This window comes from Poecilia mexicana, unplaced genomic scaffold (genome assembly GCF_051168715.1).
Source record: "Poecilia mexicana isolate PSO_F unplaced genomic scaffold, ASM5116871v1 scaffold_2, whole genome shotgun sequence".
In the NCBI taxonomy this organism is placed as follows: domain Eukaryota; kingdom Metazoa; phylum Chordata; class Actinopteri; order Cyprinodontiformes; family Poeciliidae; genus Poecilia; species Poecilia mexicana.
Window position 1 is genome coordinate 49780357 of NW_028263371.1, and position 20952 is coordinate 49801308.

The following is a 20952-nucleotide window of genomic DNA, read 5'->3' on the forward strand; positions in this document are numbered from 1 at the left end:
AAAGTTAATATTTGTGAAATTATCATTTGTAGATTCAAATATTATCTGACATCCGTGTGCATATAATTTCTATATTAAAAACATGCACGTTAGAGGAGATTCATGTCTGACGTCTTCTCGCTTCGGGTTCAATATAAAAAAATTGTAGATATCTGAGAGGTTTAATACATGAATTTGATACAAGCTGATCATAATTGTCATAATACCCACTAATACGTTTTATAAGTTTTATAGATAGACTGCCAATATTTTTTCCGCAAATTTTTAAATATCATAATTCAATTTGTAGTTTAATATGCATATTTAACATGCATTCCATTTGATATAATAATAGTAAATTAATCCTTTAAGTTTCAGACGTAGATTATAATCTTCTATTTAATAGCGCTACAAAGTTGAAATAAATTCACTGCAGCAACATGATCCTCACAGGATTCCGTAATTCTTGCGCAAATCTAACGTTTACTCGTTGTCATGGAAATGTCATGGAAACGTCGTAACTAAGGAACTTCACCGCTTTCTCTGAGGTTTTTTGTTATCTGAAATTCTACTCTTAGCTGGTTGTTAGAGCCATATAAGGTAAGACTGGCGTGTTATTGTTACAGTACGCAAGGTTTTGTAACAGCTGTGTGGCGTTCCCTCCATGTTCGAGTGTTTTTTGAGTGTTTTTGTGGTTGTGTTTTACGTTACTGTACCGTTATGTAATACCCGCAAAAATGATATATCCATGCCTTCCATTATGAATGCGCTGCTCTCTACCCACAGCCATGTTAGCTGAATCCCGCTGTCCAGCCTGTTTGGCGTCTGTTTTTTGTCGATGGAAGCGCTCCGGCAGAGAGACTGACGTCAAAGTAAAGTTCAAAACACACGCTCAGACTCACAGAGGCATATCTTCACTGAAACTGAGAAAATGAATGCCGATTACGGAAGTTCAAAAGGGGACTGGTGTAATGTATGTAAACCTTAGCATATACAGGGTTTAAAAAGTTTGTTTGTAATATATAAAAAGATACACTTGTGGTGTGCATTTGTAATCATCCCCACGTAAGTATTTTTGCAGAACCACCTTTTTTCTTTAATTACATTCGGATGTGATTAACTTATATCTCTTTTCCAAAATTCAGTTCAGTTCAAAAATAATTTATTGATTCCAAAGTGCACTGTAAACTGTATTAAATGCAGCTAATTTTTTTTCCTTTATTTTAGTCATTAATCCTTAAAGTTTTCCAAATTTCCATTCTATGCTTCATTCCTCTTCACAGGAACCCCAGTTCCCTGATGTAAAAGAATATCAAATAGAACCCCTTCTCCAAAGAAACATCTTCTTAGGCCTAGAAACCACATTAGATCTGACATGGAAGGACTGGGTCATTGGAAGAGAGTACACCAAGACACTGGTGATAAGGAACATCCGTAATAAGCTGCAGAAGCTGCACATTAGGTAATACAAACTCACAAACACAGCTCGAAGCCACAGATAAAGAAGACAACAAAGCCTCCCCTTCTCTCAACACAGTGCTCCAGGGTCCAAGTTTTTCTCAATTTTGAATCCTAAAGTAGTTCTTCTCAGCCCAGGGACTTCAGTCTCCATACCCATCACTTTTAAACCTCTCCAAAAGGTAGGCTATTCTGCAATTAAATTAAAGATCACCTGAACTTTATTAGAAACACAAAAGTAGTCAATGGCCAACTGTGTAGCTTTTGTTAACTAATTTGTTTTATGTTACTTATTTTGTTTCTGTTTCTGTCTGATTGCATGGGGCAGTGTGGGTATAACGACTGCATTCAGTTTCAAGCTATTGAAGGAAGCTTTAAAGTATGCCTGCATGCTGTACTTCCAAGTCATACTCTGAAGGTGCCTGAATCTGTGATGCTCCCCCTATGTGCTGTTGAGCACTACACACTAACCAGTTTCCCACTAAAAAATATCAGGTACCTTTGATTGTTCTTAGTATTTATTTTCATTTCCCTGCATACATAAAAAGTGTGATTTTCTTTCATAATCATCAAGGAACTCTTGTCAAGTATGTTCTATTTTCATCTGTCTCTCTTGAGTCATTGTTGTCTCTTCAGTTGTCTTGTGTTTTCTTTATTTTCCTCCTCCAGTAAGGTTCAGTTGTCATTTAAATGGGATAGCGCAGCTCCCTTCCAACTCAGTCCAGAACAAGGCCGGCTAAAACCCGGTCAGCAGTGTGTCATCGAGGTGGACTTTCAGCCGCTAGAGGCGCAGGTGTACCAGCAGCAGGTGCACTGCACATATGGAGAAGATGGCAGCAAAGCTGATAGCTGCTGCGCTGTGCTTCTACAAGGGATAGGTACTGCTGAGACTAAACTTGCATTGGGATGTAGAAGGACAAATATGAACTGCTGTGTCTTTAGTGACTTTTTTTCTTCTTCATCAATGACTTTTTGTGGTTTCACTGTATTCTGGACATCTTTCCAGTCAGCTGTGTATCCTACTGACCCATAGTGAGAGACCTTTTAGCGGCTCAGGAAACCTTTGCAGGTGTTTTCAGTTAGTCAGCGGATTAGGGTGTGACCCCATGAGTTTCAAATATTTTAACTTTTTCTCAGTACCGTATTTTCCGCACTATAAGACGCATTGGATTATAAGGCGCACCTTGAATGAAAGGCCTATTTTAAAACTTTTTTCATATATAAGGCGCACCGCATTATAAGGCGCATAGAACAGATGCTACAGTAGAGGCTGGAGTTACGTTATGCATCCACTAGATGGAGCTGCACTACAGGGAATGTCAACAAAACAGTCCGACTCTGGTCGGTTAGGAGAGCCTCCTGCGATTGGGCCGGATGATGGTCACCTTTCTCCCTTCACAGCATGTTGGTGGAGAATGTGGTGCTAAATGACCTGCAGACGACCTGATTATAGACGGTCGGTAGGTAGATACATCAGTCAAACTTTATTAACAAACCAGCATTCTGACAACTATCCCAGCATGCACCGCACGGTTCTTCTTCTATGGTCGAAAATGAAGTCGGCGGCTCCTTACCGTAGTTGATAGACCTGTTGTGGCTCAATATCGGTCCATATATAAGGCGCACCGGATTATAAGGCGCACTGTCGGCTTTTGAGGAAATTCAAAGTTTTTAGGTGCGCCTTATAGTGCGGAAAATACGGTACTCATATTTTTTGATACTCTGAATTGTAAGCTTTTATTATCTTTAAGCTATAATTATCAAAGCTACAGCAAAAGCTTGAAATATTTCACTCTCTATATAATGAATTTAGATAACTTATGAGTTTCAAGTCATAAAACAATTGATAAAAAAATAAATTCATGATATTCAAATTTTTTTGAGATGTACGTGTATGAGGCCGTATACAAAACTTCTGACCAGAACTGTACATTATATTAACTACAATTACATGTTTACTAAGTATTTCAACAACTACCATTATTTGTAAAATTAAATCTAAATGTTTTTTGTTTTTTTTCCAGCAAAATATCCATTTCTTCAATTAAGAATTCCCAATGAAGAAGAGGAAAACATCCACGGTGATATTGAATTGGACTTTGGGTCTGTGGCTGTTGGTCACAGTTTGAGTAAACATTTTGAAATCTTCAACCCTTCTCCTGTAAGTAGTAACCATGTGTTCATGCTAAACCTAAAAATCAGACTCTTGGTTTTGTCACATTTTTCCTGTTGTTCCTTTCTTTTAGGTTAGTGTGTGGTTTTCTCTGTCACAACTGCCTGGAGCGGTAGCCATATTTGGATCACACTTCAGTTGGGATGTCACCAGTGAGAAAATAGTGCCTGGTGGTTCGATCCAGGTTTTGGTTACTTATTCTCCAACTGAGGTCGACATAGTCTCTGTGGAGTACTTGTCTCTGAATTATAGAGGGTCACTCAGCAAAAGTCATGTCAAACTCATAGGAAAGTGTCTGGGTAAGAGACATTCACTAAAATAAAAACATTACTTTTTTTTTTTTTTTTTAAATCAAAGGAACTGAGGATAGTATTCGGGGAAGCAAAATAAACGTATTCTAATTTCTGAAAGAACATTCTTGCTTTCAGGTCCCGAACTTTGTTTGTCCTCCTCTGTGGTCGACTTTGGGTGTGTTGAAGAAAAAGGATCTGCAGTACAAACAGTGGAACTGCTGAACACTTCCCCTGTTCAGGCTACCTACCAATGGGACATAGACAGTGCAAACAGTGTTTTTAGAGTTTCACCAGCAAGTGGCACTGTGCTTCCATATGGCCAAATCAAAGTCAATGTCTCCTACAAACCCACACACCCTATGCCACACCACAGAAGAGTGGCATGTCTCATACTCCTCAGGGTAAAATGGGCAAGTGCAGATGTACTTACAAAATTCAAACAGATGATCCTCCTGAATATTTTTTTTCTGATCATACTTTCAGGAGCCTCTGTTTCTGGACTTGATTGGTACATGCCACCCAGATTTTCAGAAGCCAGTCGCATTAACACTTGAGCACTTGGTTGAGTACAAGTATAAGTTGTGCTGTATGAGTAACTCATCAGATACACAGCTGGGAGCGCCTTTACCCACAGAAGAGGTAAAAAATAAAAACAAACAGGAAAAAACAAAACAGATTTTCCAGTTTAGCTTAGTTACATATAGAGGTAAGAATTCATAAAAATGACATAGTATTTGTTTTAACTCTTTAACATTTGTCATTAATCAGGAAGGAAATAGTGCTACTGTCATTCCTCCAGCACCTATGGAGAAATCAAATGAAATCAGGGAAGGACACGTGGATTCTCTCTTCTCGCCATCATTTCCATTTGTATCTACTGAACCAAGTGAACTGCTGTTTAATCACAAAGCAACATCCTTTATCGCTACATCATCTGCTGTCTCACAGTGTGTTACCTTTAAAAATCACACCAAAGAAAAACTCAGGTATTTAAAGGTGTCAGGGAAGTTTTGTTGGCACAATGAAAGTAAAATATCATGTTTTTCCTGTGGAAATATACATATAAACACTTGCAATGATTCTGTTCAAGCCTGATGTGGACCGTTATCCAAGATTCCCCTTTCTGTGTTACTCCTTCATCATTTGAGTTGGCCCCACTGAAATCTACCACTGCGCTTGTGACATATGAACCAAGACAGATCAATACCCTGCATGGAGGAGAGCTTGAGTGCTTTGCATACTGTAAGGTAATACTACATAACTCAAAGTAATATATTCTGCCATACAGTTCTACTTTCTTTCATTCAAAATGTTTCAAATTGTGATTTGTAGTTTTTTCTTGTAAAAACCAAACAATGTCCTGATTTTTAACTATGCCTCTCCAGATGCCAAAGGAGGATCCTTCTTCAGAACAAGTCCTTCCATGTCTGCCTTGTTGTGTGACTGTCAGAGTCATTAGCCACTCTTTTCAGCCTGGGAAAGAACATTTCACCCCATCCTATATTTTGAAGCCCCAGCAAGTGGTAAGATGAAAGAATTATTTAAACTCACATTTTACAACTGTTGCTAGATCCCATGACAAAAACACATGGGATGGTATTATGTATTTTCTAGACACCTTGAGCTATTTTGTAGCATGATAAAGTAACTATGTAACCTTCAGTTTTTCTAAAAATACTGTATATATTAAACATAACTTAAAGAACTTTAACTTTGCAATTATAGCCTTGAAATTGGCCTCTGTTTGTATAAAAAGCTCCTGGTCTTTCTTACACCCCGGCTTTAGCAAGCCATCACCACAATGTTCGTCCGTTTACTTCTTATGGGTCTTAGTGGTGTTGGACTGACAAAAAGTCAATTTTACTTAGTGACCCTCTTTAAGATGTATAAATCAACAACAAAATGAGGATAATGTGCTGAACAAAATATATTGGTTTGGTAACATGGTATTTTTTTATATGACATCATCAGATTGTCCACACAGAATTTATATCCTTTATGGTTTAGGTCCTCAATTTTAATTGGAAGTGTTTAGAAAAACGAACTAAAATAAGGAGTATCAGTTGAAATGTGTTTTATTGTTCCCGGAAAATTGTTTCTAATACATCTCAGTAAAAGATTAATTTACTGATTTATTATCACCTTGTTCATTTTAGGTGTTTCCACCTCTGAGTGTTATTTCCTATCGGACCGTGCTACTGCAGAACAACAGCGATCAGCCTCTCACCTTCTGCCTGAAACACAGAACAAACAGTGACTTGCCAAGGTCTGTGCATATGTCACCAGGCTGTGGTTTCATCCAGCCAGGACAACACCAAATCCTTACCATTGGAGCAGTCCCCACTCTGTATAGTCCCACAGACGGGTTTAACTTACCATTGCAGCTTAATGCAGCTAAATTCACGAAGGTACCACATGACACAGGAACATATGATGTGGTAAAACTCAATTACATTGTTCTGTTAAATCTTTGTCTTTCTTAGGAACTGACAGTTGTGAGCTCCTTAAAAAAGCCATGTGTGTCTTTTGAAAATAGCAACAGTTTACATTTCAGCGCTACAGCTGTTGGCTCAAAAGCTCAGCACACCCATTCCATCAAGAATTTAAGCAGCGTGCCCATCAAGTTAGTTGACTGATTTGTTATCTTCCGATTGTCATTCTGCCCTTGGTTCTCAGACATTTTTCTATGTTGTATTTTTACTTTGAAATTACCTCAACACCATTTTTACAGCTGGCCTTCTGTGATTGTTCTCCATGACAGGTTTCAGTGGGTCATTTCAGAGAGAGATCGGAATCTTATCTGGGTTGAACCAGATGTTGGCAAACTGCATCCCAATGAGAGCTTGGTGAGAGATTAACAAAGTTCCACATAGTGTGCATTTAGATGCAGTGAATTGTAAAAGTAATCATATCCCTTGAGCAGTTTTATATTTTGTAGAGGTAAAACTGTTCAGGTGGAGGTGGAAGGTAAATGAATTTTTATTTTTAATAAGACAACTGCAAGTTTTTGGAGGTGTGGCTCTAATAAGCAGCTGTTTGTAGAGATTAAACTTTCACAAAAGTGCAGTGATTTCCAGTTTATGCCACAGATCCCCAATTTGAATTAGGTCAGGACTTCTATTGCATCATTGTAAAACCTGAAGAGGCTTTGATGAACCATTCCATTGTAGCTCTGGCTGTTTGTTGCTCTGCCTCAAATCTCAACAGTAAACTGGTGTATAAATTTTTGCCATATGGGTCAAAGTGATTAGGCAAGCGTATGCTGTTGACAAAATGTGATAAACAAACAAACTACTAAACAATAAATTAACCATTTGCTGAAACTAACAAATCATTTTTGAGATATCTACCTTGGTAGGTCCAAAACATAAAAAAGATTTTGTAACTTTACCTCATACGAACAGTTTCCACATTTCTATTTTTTGTCTTTGTGGAGGAGGTGAGGTCGACTGATTTTTGTTTATTTTGTCTATTCTGAGCAACAGCGACAGGATTTGAGTTGTTTTCTTTAAAAGCGTTAGCTATATTTTTACAAGTTAAATATATTAGTTAAATGTGGATTCTTGTGAACCCAGATCTGTTGGTGTAAATACTACTGGATACCTATGATCCTATTTATTATGAAAGTAAAAAGAAAGCAAAAAGCATAATTCTGAAAAGATGACTACTTTAGGTTTTATTTCAGTTTGTCAAGAAAAGATAGCCATAATTGAAATGTAAAACTCCATCTGTAGCAACCACCTGTGCTGGCGATGGTTGCATAAAGTAGTGCACAACTATGCACTAATTGGTACTGGTCTAGTTTAAAATCCCAATAAAATAAACTGAAGTTATTAATTGTTCAAATATAAAATGTGGACAAGTTCAAGGGCTATAAAAACTTTAGCATATCACTGTAAATGAGTTTGGGACTTAAGACTTTAATTGGGATATTTAGAGCAATCTTTAATGTGAAGTTTGCCCTTTTCACAGGTCCAGACGTGGACGTTTTCTCCTCTGACAGAGAAAACATACGCATTCAAACCCACTCTCAGGTTCCAGAGCGATGACTTTAACAAGTCGTCACTCAGTTTTAAAGTGGAAGGAATTGGTGCAGCTGGCACCATTCAGGTTTGTCTGTCATTGTGCTTCGTACATTAGATTAGATTAGATTAGATTAGATTAGATTAGATTAGATTAGATTTATTAGATACATTGTTAGATTTGCCTTTATTCTATTGCAAACCAAATCTGATAAAAAAAAACAAACATATTGTGTAGTTCTAGATTAAAAATAAACATACAAAAATAAATTTGATCAAACACTACCTGCATGTTCTTTTTTTTTTTACTTCCCAGGCAGGGGAAGAACTCTTAGATATGGGAGAGAGCTTAGTTGGAAGCTGTCGGTCGGTTAATATTCCTATAGTGAACAACTGCAGCTGCCCCATCTCTTTTCATCTGTCTGTCCAGCTAGAAGAAAATCCCCCTGGTTCTGAAGATAGCAGTGGTAATTTGTTGCCTCCTTTAGGAGAGTTTTACTTTGCATGTTTGAAGTTGTTTCTATTTTGCTATTTGGGTTGACAGTAGTTCGCCTAATTTCAAAGTAATCAGGTTTTTCCTGCTTTTTTAAGCTCTGCATCTGGACCGTGAAACGGGAACAATTGCTTCACATTCCACTGTGCTACTCGGATCCACTCTTAGATTGGGTGCACATGGCCGGTACCTCTGGACCATCAGCTACCAGATTACAGATGCCAATGGTAAACAGTTAATATCATTAGACAGTAGCGCATCATATGCTTAATAATTCACTCTACATATTTTTTAACTTGTGTCTGCCATCTGTCTGTTTTTTTTTTCTTTTTTCTTTTCCCAGGCTTTTATACATGTCCTCCTAAGAAACTGTGTGAAGTGCAAGTTAAGGGAGTGTTCCCCGCCTTACAGGTGGTTGATGCATGTAGCAGTGGCAGCGTGGCCAGGCTCTGCAAGCAGTATTTGTGGAAACTCTTCTCATTAGACAGTTTTAATGAGCACCTGCTTTCCACCCCATGTCCTGCAGAAATTACTTTCAAAGTGTCCACCAAGCGCAGGTTAGTTGGTGTTATTTTAGTCTCTGAAAAATACAACTTGAAGTTCATTGACAAGTAAGCGCTGAAGTTTACTGTCTTATTTAAGAAGAACTCTTCTCTTAGTAATGTCAGATTATGGTGTTTGCTTCATCTTGTCCTTTGCTTCCTTTGACAGTCTGAACAGTCTCTCCAGCATCCCCCAAGTCATGTTGGATTGCAATTTTGGTGCTGCTCCTCTGCAGTCAGAACCCTCAGATTTTATGTTGATGTTTTGGAACCCCGGTTCTGTCGCTGTAGACTGGTATGTAAACAAAAAAACTGCAGAAAGTACAGTTAAATCATGCAGCGAGAGAAAAAAAAAGTTTAATTAATTTTGTAATTAATTAATTAGTGAAACATTTTAGTATTATCTAGTAAACGTAACTAGTTAGACTGTTATTTGTCCAGGTATGAATAATTTTATTTACTGTTATTATTTTTATGCTTCATTTTCAATATTAGGACATTCTTATTTCCAGAAGACCAAGAAATGGAGCTGGAGGACTGGGCTGTGACAGGACAGTTTAGCAGCAAAGAGCTGCAGCAAATGAAGGTCACACTAGTTTAGCGTATTGGTTATTATTTTTACCCCTGTTAGACTTAGAGTTAATGTTATGTCTTTCCAACCAAGGAGTTTATTTCTGTCAGGCTTCAACATATGCATTGCCTCAAAGATTATAAGGAGTGTCTTTACATTTCAACAACAAATGAAATACCTTAAAGATACTGATCGTATGAAAAACTACACTTATATCATTATATCTTCACATTTATTATATTTGTTTTGTTTTATTTACAGGTACAAGACAATCAACTCTTCAGAGTTACCCCTCGTTCTGGAACTTTGCTTCCAGGCCAGAAGAGCTCAGTTCACTTCTGCTACAGGTCAGGGGTCATTTCACTATACAACTGGTTCTCTTTCTTGTAAATAGAGCTTAGCTGTAAGCTTTTAAAAGCTATTCTCTCAAATGTTTTAGCCATGATAAAGTATCAGATTATACCTTTTAAATCTTTTCATTCACAGTCACGACTTTATTGGAATTGACAGACTTCCTGTTTTGTTCAAACTCAGTCTTGGCAGAGAGTTTTTGGTAAGGATTCCTACGGTTAACTTTATTTTATTGAACTTCAAATGACCAATTCTGAATTTTGACATTTTGGGGGCATCCTTGTGGTTTTTTCGTAAGTGAAATTCTAACTTTTGCCTATAATAAATACTTTGTTGCCAGTTTGTTTTGGTACAATTTATGGGCATGAAGCCTCACTGCCTTTTCAACTTACAACTAGAAAGGCTAGACATCTCTGTGACAGTATGTTCAGATCTGAGGCAAATCAAATGCAGTAAAAACAACCACATCATAAACAATCGCAGCTGAAAAAAAACACTGCCGTCATGATCAAAGCTTTCTTTCAGGGATGCTGTTGTTAATTTTTGTGCCTTTTCTGTGTGCAGCTAAACTTTCAAGGAGTGACATTGAACCGAAATGAACCATATCTACACTTTGTTTCCAATCACCATGTATTCACGCCTGTAGCTATTCGGGACTCCAGTCCTCCACGACAGGCATGCCATTGTTTTAATCAAAAATGCAAAACTTATTTCAGCTTTGTTAATGAAATAAAAAAGCTAATTATTTGACATTACAGCCCCACTCTGAATAAAGTTTCTGAGAAATATCTTAACTTTTTCATTTAATAATTGTCTAGATATATGAATTGTACAATGGTGGTGCGGTGACAGTTCATTATGAAGTGGACCAAGCTGTGCTGTCACAGCTTCAGATGGAGAACTACGATCACCCAGTCTTGAGCTGCCTCAGTCCACAAGGAGAAGTTCTCCCTGGGAATAAAGCCATGCTCGAATGGATCTTCTCTCCACTGGAGGCTAAGATGTACCATGTATAACTCAAACCATGTGTTGTTTACCTTGCTTCAACTTCATATTCCATGTAGATTTACCATTAGCCTTGTAGTTAATGGGTGATCAGAGCTTATTACTGCAATTTTTTGTTACATTTTTATTAAATAGTTTTATTTTTATTATGGACAGATTGATGTTCCCATCCACATCCTGGAAAGGGATTCGGTAATTATAAACTTTGAGGGATGTGGGATGGATGCATTATCCACAAGCGCCAATATCTCCATTGAGTACAGCGATGCTAAGACTCACGAACACTGCGCCCAGAAGGGGCCATTCCCAGGACAGGCAAGTGCATTTATACACACAGTTTGTGTTCAAACTGTGTGTTTTTTTCTTCTTTTGTAAAGAAAAGATCCAATCAGTGCTTATTAAAATATGTTAATTTCATTGAATATATAATTACTGGAGTTTTCCCAATCCAGGTGGCTTTGTTGTCCACGGACAGTGTCTTTATTGGTGATATGCCTGTCTGCACAAAGTCTTCGAGAGTCCTGTTCATCACCAGTTTGTCTTACACAGAAACTGTGTACTTTGTCTGGGAGATTCCTACACAGAGCAACCAACAAGTTTGTCCAACCAGTTAAATCTTTTTAAACAAACAAAACAATTACGTTATAATTTTACCCCATCTAAGCAACTTTTCTCTCACTCATGTGTTATATTGCAGGTGGTGCAGATCCATCCAGAGCGAGGCTGTCTTGGTCCAGGAGAGTGTGTTATGTGCATCCTGACCTTCGTTTCTGATTTCCCCACTGTTTACCAGCTAGATCTCATATGTCAGGTACCAAAGTGTAGCTCTAGATTTAAGGATGATGTGCACCGCCCTGGCAAACTTTTGCACATTTGTCATGTTGCAGCCACAAACTTCAATATACTTTGGGGATTTTATGTACCAGTAATATATCAACATCAAAGTAATGCATAATTGTGGAGTGGAAGTGACAATACTTAAAAGGGACAAAGGATGTCAATATCACTTTTTAGTGCACTTTACCAGATCAAGATATCAGCCATAATTCAGTAACATCATCAGGCTATTGCAAAACTTTTTGTTCAATCTGATGAATTGTGTGTTTGTAAATTTGGCAAACATCTGAGACTCCTGATGTGAAAATCTGGTGGGACAAACCGCAAAAGGTAAAAATGATTGTACACTTTCATGCTACACAACATATTTTCCCTTCGCTACATAATTACACAAATTGTTTGTGATTTTAACTGGACAAAATGTGGAAGAGTTCAAGAAGTATGAATGTTTTTTTCCAGACACTGTTGGTGGCAAATGGTCAGACACTAAATGTAAGTGTACTACCTGCTCATCTGACTATTTTAGCCCTATTTGTGTCACTTTCTTCTCCAGATCACTCAAGAAGCTGCACTCATCCATTATCACAAAGCCTTGCAGTGCTGGGAGGAAGAACAGAAACGACAGCAAAACGAATTCACAATCACAGACAAGATCCCTTCCCGCACTCAAAGAATTTTAGTAGATGAGGTGCGTCTCAAAAGACAGTTGGTTAAACCACGACAATCGTTTCACTGTCTTGACAATATCTCCTTTTTGATGCAGATACCTCTCGCACCTCCTGCAAGAAAAGGGGCGCCCCTCCGAAAATACAAGGTGATTAGGGTCTATCTTAGTAATGTAGCTGCTTTTTTAATATAATGTGAAAACATGGGTCTTTGGAAGAAAAAGTGCAGAATGGTGTAATTTATCTGCTCTCGCTTCAGACTCTTCCTCCAATCTGTGGCAGCGAACCCGTCGGCAACTTATACGACAAAAATAAGAGAGCTCAAACACGGCTAGAGCGAGAATCAGCTAAAATATGGAGACGCCCCCAGCTGCCCCGACCCGCTTTGCTGCACCTGAGTGTCACTGCCCACACCTATGACATTCCGGACTTCTACACACACTTTCCTGATCAGTAAAATAAGCATTATGGCTAATCTTTTTTTTACACACTGAGTATAGCTGAATCACTGCATTTTGATGAGAAATGTCTGTTATTACATGAAGTCTTATTTTAATTGTGAAGCTTTGACAATTGTGAAATAGTCTGTTATTATTTGATGCTGTTGTTTTATGTAGATACCTTCAGTTGACTAGGACCAAACAAACATTAACCAATTCTTCAAGCACACGCCACCTTGCGAAGCTGTGTCCATCAACATGTGGCGTTGAGAGAGACATCGTTGTGGACATACTCACTCCTCTTTACAGGTAACATGCAAAGAAAAACAACTCTGCATATGTTAACTTCCTCTTTTACAATGTTTTTTTTTTATTATTATTTTTCTTTGACATTCCAGAGAGCTCCTTGACGATCCAGCTATTGCCAAGTCTTTGATGGTTTTAGCCTCCAGCCCTCCAATCTACGAGTGTCAGACCTCTACGTCTCCCTCCTCCACGCTTCCATCTTCACCTCAACATTCTGTTCAGTCGAGCTGGACAGTAGACGGAGAAGAAGCCGCAGTATGTTTAGGGAAAATTCCTCAAATCCAGGCCACAGCGGAGTCCAAGCATGCTCCTTCTGACTTGGCTGAGGCTGTTTTGTTAAAGACGCTCCAGAACTTAATGATGGAAGCTGTGACTGGAGAGCTGAGCCTTTCGGCACACCCCCGGAGGAAATTATCGACCTCTTCCTCAGCGAGGTGATTACAATGTGCTCCTTGTTGCATTAGTGCTCAGTTAATAGTTGGACAAAATTACTTTATATGTTCTGTGTTCTGTTAGGAGCAGGATGTCGTTTGCTGAAAGGAGCTAGTCGGGCCTCAACTGTCATAACCTACACATCATTCAACAAGCCAAAATCCCTCTACTGCTTTCTTTTGGATCCACCCCACATAAAAATCAGCATTTCTTCTCTCCTTATGTAGCCCCAAAATATCATTAAAATAATTTTTAAATTAATAAGTTGTTGGAGACAATCTCATTGTAAACCTTTTAATTTAAATGGCAATTGAAAATATTTACATTTTATCATTTATGCTTGAATTTATCAATAAACACACTGACAAACAACAAAAGAGCATTTCAAATAACAATGTTTATAACAATCCATGAAGTTCAAGTGTCACTTGTACAGTAATAGAAGAAGACTGGAAATACTCCAACTGCAAGTCTTCCTTGAAAAAATAAAGATATGAGATTTATAATATTTAAATACATTATTGTGCTGAATGTAAGGCTAGTTGGTATGTACAGTTTAGGTTAAAAGCAAGCCAACAAATAGCCTCTAAAAAAGTGCAAACCCTGTTTCTTTGTCCCTTTTTTGTTTATTTACCACTATGAATCCCTCTCTTTTATTCTAATTATCAGTTGTAAATGCTCTCCGGTCAGTGCAATTTAGTGTGGTTTATGTAACAGGCACAGCATGGATACATTTGTTTTTAACTTGTAAGATGACCTAATCTGAATTTGGAGACAGCAGGAAAGATCTTGTCATGAAGATATTGGACCTGCTCCTCCTGAGTTCTCTGATTCTCAAATTCAAAGTAAGGGATCTAGAAGACAGTAAGAGGAAAAAGGGAACAAATATACACTGTGGGTTATGCTTTTACTCACTAACAATCAGCTGAAAATTGGCAAGGAATAATTAAAAAAAAAAAAACTATTTTTCACAATGTTTGCAAAACATACCTCCACCACCTCATACCCCATCCTATGAAGGTGTCTCCTCTTTGTGGCTTCCTTCCCCAGCAGGTGTCGTGTGTTGGTACAGAACCGGCTTTGCCCATCCAAGCACAGTGCAATTCTATGTAAGAATTTAAACATTTTCATTCTCTTTCTATTACTTTAAAAACAATAACACCAAACAGCTCCATATGACACACAGTTCTTACCTTTTGTATGTGTGCTCCCACTGAGACTGGGGAAGAATGAATCCATTCTCATCCAGACAAATCTCTACATCTAGATTAAAAACATTCAACACACATGACAAGCACAGGTCAGTGAAGCATGGACAGGGGCAGTCCTGACAAAATGTTATTCTACAAATAAGTTAATTTTTTATTTATTTATTTATTTATTGTAAGTTTGTTATTAATTAAATCTTGTTACCCTGTTCAATATGTGCTTAAAAATATTACCTTTTAAAAGTTCCCAACACGGATATTAATTTGGTAAATAATCTTGGAAATCTCTAGGAATAACAATTCATTGGGATTTTACTTTTATCAGACACTGGTTAGTAAAATAAGTTCTAAGAGTGATATCGCTGCTTCTTATTTATACCTTAATTATGTCATTGCAGCTTACCTACAGTGTATCCAATGGGGGTAAAAACTCTGGTAAAGAAAAATGTACCCCCCAGCAGCTGCATAAGTGGACCTTTGACCTGTCTGTAGAGCGATGTCTCCATAGGGCTCTCAAAGGCCTGGTCCAAAGAGGAAAACTTCTTCACATGGAGAGAGAAGGGAAGTCTGGGACCCTGAGAGTTAACAAAAGGGGGAGAAACACTACACCTTTACTATGGAGATCATCTCCATCAAGTTTTCTGAACACAAATAAACTATTGTCACTATAAACTCTCACAGTGTCGAAGAAAACTTCAAACTCACCCAGTAGTATGTACACTCTAGTGAGGCAGAGAGATGAAGCTGTGTCAGTTGTCCCAAAGCGTTCTTGTCCACAGGTTCGCCCTTGTCTTTAGGAATGAAAAGGATTATTAAGCACGTACATTTTGTCTGTTGTGTTACTAGTTCATTGTTGGGGTGTAGCAATTTGTGATTGCATTTGTAAGGCATTGAATAACTAATGACTACCTCTAATTTGGTGCATTTTGTTTGCATTTCATGTGAAAGCAGTGCTTAATTATGAAGTGAAGAAAAGACAACCTGGTGTCCCAAATTTGTCACAAATATTACTGTAATTTAGTGGACATTTTCATCAATTAATTCATCACATAATGTTATATGATCAAGTTTCCAGATCTTAGAAATAATGTTCTTTAACAGAACAGAAATTTCATGCAACAATTTAGCATGAACGAATAGTGGGACTTTCCCTCTCACTGTGTCCATCAGAAGTAAGTCTGAGGCTTTCACATACCTTGCAGCTTCTGTAGGAAGTAAGGGCTAAAGATGTTGTTCATGTAGTTGAGAGGAAAGCGCTCCAGGTGAATGCAGGCGTGCAGCATATCCAGTAGAGAGCGAGGGTGGAAGTGGGAAAATCTGCTCGTCAAAACGTCCTCCAGCTTTTTGAACATCTGACTGGAACACTGATGGACAAAGAAGAGCAGCAATATGAGAGGAGATGACAAACAATGAGAAACGTGGATTTATTGTATTACAACAGAACCAACAGGCTCACCTGTGGCAGGTAGTTGAGTCGGCCAATAGCAACAACCTGTTTGGCGATCTGTGTGTCGGTGTGGCTCTCAGCACTGCACACAAAGTTCTCAGCCACAGCCTCAAAAATGGGCTCAGAGCGGCACCTCATTTGCAAACAGTACTCCATGACCTTACTGATGAGCTCTGGATCACACGATCCCAGCCTCTCTGATGGATGAAAGAAAATGTACACATTGTCTTTGTTTAATCTACTGATCCCGCAAATATTCTAGAGGTCAAAGAATTAAGACTAAAATCTAAACAGCTGGGATAAGGTAACCTAAAGCTGTTTTCCAAAAGAATACCAGGTAGATGTTTCTCCATAGCAGCCAGGAGTTCTCCATCATGTTGCCCCAGAGTCATTAGAGTGGAGAGCAGCTTGATTATTTCATCATCACTGAAAGCTGTAAAGACCTGTGACGCTCTGTGACTCAGCCTCAGCGCCAAGGAAAGGGTCTGTGAAACAGACAATTACTATAGCATCAGTATAAGCGAAGGGGTTTTCTACACTACTTCAAAGAGATAATAGTAAGCAAAACACCAAATACTGCAAGCGTCACATGCATTATCTATGGAAGCATTTCCAAGGTTTTTATTTTTAAATTAAAATGTGTCAAGAGTTGGTTGAAGCATGGATGTGGTCTTAATGTTTTCACATTTCCATGTCATTGATGTATGAGAATTTCATAATACAAGACAAAGTAGACTACACTTTAAATTAATATATATATATTGTTCTATGTAAGGGAAATCTAAACTATGTCACCCAGTTTAAACTAAAGTCTGTGCCTCTCTTTAAAAGTGATGAAAAATAGAATGTTATTTTAGTACCTCATCTGTACTTCTTGTAAATGTAATCTGTCTTTGTTATGTAAAATATCTCTAGGAAGAATAGCTGATGATAACAGGGATCTCAATAGAAATAAACATTCTGTTTACAGCCCAAACAAAATTTGAGTCTTTCTAGCAAGAAAAAGTTTTAAAAAGCAGTCGTACAACACTGATTTGCATTTTAAATCAAGGATCACATGTTGTGTTTTGGACGATAGTTAATGATGCATCAAATTTACATGCGTAAATCTGACTTGAGAGTTCTAGTGCTCTTGGGGGAGCACCCTGTTGGTTAGGGTTAGTTTGTAGTTTCCTTCTGTATTTGTCCCTACCTGTTTCTGCTTTAATTTCAGCAGACATTGCAGAATGTCACTGACTTGGCTGGATTTCAGCCTGTGGATCTGCCTTTGAGTTTGTCTGTGCAGGACAGACAGCATCAGTGCTTGCTGCTGGCAGCTGGGCTCATATAACGCTGTCAGCAGGGAGTAAACTGCTGCAGCCTCACTGGGAGAGACAGTATCCTCTACAGCGCAGCTGATGGAGTTCATGACCTCTGTCACCAGGCCGGAACCGCGGCCTTCCAGGGCACACGCCACCTTTCCTAGTTGGCAGAGCTGTGCCACCCCGACATCCCTGCTGGGAAGCAGCTCCAGGCACTCTTTCACCAGGATCAGGACTGGAGGGCTCTGGGCCTCCAAGCCAAACTCAACACATGCTTGCAGTAAAGTGGCCAGGCCCTCTGCTCTGTCATTGATTGGAAAGTCTGCCAGCTTGGAGCACAACTCGGTGATGACATCCTCCTCAAACAGAGACTGGATGTTTACATGTGCAGCTGCGCCTCTCTGTGCTTTGGCGTAGGTTGTGTATGAAGAGAGGTGTTGGGCTGCTCTCTCTGCAGGTCTGTGTGCCAAGTGCGCATCAGTGTGGCAGGGGGTCGCTTCATTGCGTCGGGTTGCAGTTGCTGGAACCTTGTGGAGCAGGGCAACGCCAGCTGCGACGGGCCGCGTCTTTTCTCTTTGGAAACAGCGCCGATCGATTATGCGTGGCTGTTCCGCAATAACAGTTTTACTGACAAATTCAACGTCTGTGAGTCTTTCTGAAGAGTTGCAGAGACTGAGGCCACGGTACAGAGGAAAACACACAGAGGCTTGCTGGCATGCCGTCCTGACAGACGCTGACATACAGATGATGGACCTCATAGTTCTTAAAACTGCTCCTTCCTGTAGGTGAACAGCGCAAGAGGCAGTGTCAATCATGTACTATTTTGCTAAACATTGTAAAAACATTCAGAAAAGTCAAAGATTGAACACATAGACTTCCTCAGAAAAGTGCGGTTAAACAGACAATTTAAATACACTGATCATTACTACAGTTTAGACTGCACTAATGCCGATAATAATTAACAGCATCTTTCTTACAGATTACCCACGACTTACCTTCTGTGAGACACTGTGATCATGTAAGCTTGAGACACAGAGCCTGTTACATAGAAGTCGCATGCAGTGTTTTGTAACGAAGTTGTGTAAAGAGGACGTTCACGTGTTTGCATGTGCTGCCACCCAGTGGCCAAAGAATTTATTGCACACGGACTCCACGTTACATACCGATTTGGCATTACATTATAACCACCGTAAGTCAGTGAGTATTCACTGTAGATTCATCAAAGCCCCTGGGTGTGATATATTTGGCAAGGCTACTTGAAAAGTGCCTGTATAAAAATAAAAATAAATCAGTCGGTTGTCGTGCTAAATGCAAAAACAAAACAAAACAAAACAAACAAACAAACAAAAAGAAAAAACAATGAAAGTGAGAATTTGTTTATTTTTATTATGATAATAATAATGGGTTTAATTAATTTAAATGAAATTTCTTAAATAAAAATGTGTAGTATTTTCTTTTGATCTTGCATTGCCATTTCTATTTTGGGATTTATAAAAGTGTTGTTAATTTAACTGAATTCAAAAACAGCAAGCAGTTTGTTTTGATGTAGCTTTATCAGATTTTAAAAAGATTCAACCACCTCTGATTATAATCCGTGTTTATTGGCTCCCTGCTTAAGGAGGAATAATGTGAAATATGAAGCACAGATTACTCTTTCTGCACAGTCATGTGTTCTGGTCATATGATTTATAGTTGTTAACTTGTGAGAAAATCTCAATAATGGATGATGGAGTTATTTGGTGTCCTCTTATAAAAGTTTTTGGTTTGATCTTGCACTGTGCTGCTGGTGGAAGTGTAGCTATACACTGATCCCTTCTCACTCTGTTGTGCTCACTTTCACTCATTAAAAGTTGCTGTCATTAAATGTTGCATTTTTTTTTTCTCAAAACAGATGCCTGAGCTGCCAATTCTGTCACATGCTTCATGTTTTAAAGAAGGATTCCTTCTGATTATCACCTAAAATTCACTTGCCTTTGCCTCAAAGGCAAGTGAATTTTTAATGGATTTTTATTCTTTCATTTTTTTGTGAGCTCCATTTCCATCTCTTTTTTTAAAATTAACTTTAATGACATTCCAAAGTGTGATATTTCTTTCTTTTGTTATGGTTTCAGTTTTAAAGGCATATCACCACTATGGATTCCTGATGTTTTTTCTCCTGAACTGAACAGCCCAGAACTTGCTGCAGCCTGATTTTTGTATGTGTGTGTGTTGTGACTGCTCACTTGAAAACCTGTTTTTTAGTTTTTATTTTTATTTATTTATTTTGTTTTTTAACTGACTCTAAGTGGGTGCTCCTCCATCAGGACTTTTGCTTCTATCTGAAGTTAAAGATCACAAAAATCTGAACACAACAGCTATTTTTGACTTTATTGCTGCAATTGTTGAAGGTGTTATATCATAAATCTCCACAAGATGGAAGTAGAGACATAGAAACTGTGTTACCTTTCAGATAATGTCCTTTCAACAGTTTAGCTTAATTCTATCCACATTCAGGAAAAGCAGAAGGCTATACCTGTTTAATTATAATAAAAATGTTGGTGTTTATACACTGCAATACACTGCAAGTCAAAAAAGAGCAATAATTTATGTTTTTGTTTGTTTTAATTTTATATAAAGCAAAAATGCAGACTCAGTTCTGTCTTTATCTTTTCATATCCAACTTTTCTGACACCAATGATTCAATAAACATGTTTCTTATTTAAAAGAACCTGTGTGTCCCCATATTGCTGTTTTAATGGTTGCCTGTTTGTGGCTGCCAGTGTTTAAAGGTTGATCCAAAAGTCATCTTAACCCAGAATCTGTGTAAGTATGTGTTAGTGTGTGTGTATATCACCCATCTGGCCGCTCCATCTCTTTCCAAACAAGCAGCAACACGGCAAGCCCTCTGGACACAAGTTGGACGAAGACGAAAGAGCAAACAAGACCCGAAGTCTTTGGATGGGGAGCGGGGCAGACGAGATAAGATCTGTTATAATAAAGTTACTCTGCTCTGCCAGTAATGCTGATGAATCAAGCTGCCTCGTCATTCTGCCTCGGTGTGGCTTCTCTAAATAGGCAGAAGAACCAGTAAATTCCAAAAGCTGTTTCTGATGAAAATGTTTATCTTCTTTCTGTTACCAGAAGGAGAAATGCAGCACTACATAAAACTCCAAGTTTTGAGTCATAGAGAAGAATTTCTTTTAGCTATTTTTAAATTGCAAACGTAGTTGAGTAACACTTTAACTTATTTCAATCTTTTAAAAAATATATATTTATCCATTTGAAACCAACAAAAATATGCATGATAATACAATGAACCTGACATTAAGGCTCATTATGTTATGATAATAAATGTAAGTGTCATAATTAATTATGTCTTTTCAGTTTAACAGGTCATTTTAGACGTGCAATTTTAGGTGGAGGCATGTTTCTGAATTCCCCCACATTCTC

The 20952-nt window shown here is 38.2% G+C and overlaps 2 protein-coding genes across 2 annotated transcripts; one reads left to right on the forward strand and one right to left on the reverse strand.

Moving 5' to 3' along the window:
• Window positions 1-418: 418 nt before the first annotated feature.
• On the forward strand, window positions 419-13831 carry cfap65 (cilia and flagella associated protein 65). The gene is made up of 34 exons (XM_088002203.1): window positions 419-851; window positions 1263-1441; window positions 1517-1619; window positions 1766-1932; window positions 2107-2315; window positions 3462-3598; window positions 3684-3909; window positions 4039-4304; window positions 4387-4542; window positions 4672-4889; window positions 4994-5150; window positions 5289-5426; window positions 6060-6311; window positions 6387-6526; window positions 6665-6749; window positions 7876-8013; window positions 8242-8392; window positions 8517-8645; window positions 8762-8975; window positions 9130-9255; window positions 9456-9546; window positions 9793-9878; window positions 10018-10084; window positions 10447-10557; window positions 10701-10892; window positions 11044-11202; window positions 11340-11483; window positions 11585-11698; window positions 12278-12412; window positions 12488-12538; window positions 12649-12842; window positions 13007-13138; window positions 13228-13569; window positions 13652-13831. Exons 1-34 carry the CDS (start codon window positions 744-746, stop codon window positions 13680-13682), a joined length of 5148 nt encoding a protein of 1715 aa, XP_087858329.1. The 5' UTR covers window positions 419-743; the 3' UTR covers window positions 13683-13831.
• A 16-nt stretch (window positions 13832-13847) lies between these two features.
• On the reverse strand, window positions 13848-20527 carry LOC106917203 (FAST kinase domain-containing protein 3, mitochondrial-like). Its single transcript, XM_014985998.2, has 10 exons — window positions 18519-20527; window positions 17415-18302; window positions 16557-16707; window positions 16232-16419; window positions 15971-16139; window positions 15481-15566; window positions 15179-15350; window positions 14761-14830; window positions 14558-14672; window positions 13848-14421 (listed from the first exon to the last, which is right to left on the reverse strand). Exons 1-10 carry the CDS (start codon window positions 18579-18581, stop codon window positions 14308-14310), a joined length of 2016 nt encoding a protein of 671 aa, XP_014841484.2. The 5' UTR covers window positions 18582-20527; the 3' UTR covers window positions 13848-14307.
• Between the last annotated feature and the right edge of the window lie 425 nt (window positions 20528-20952).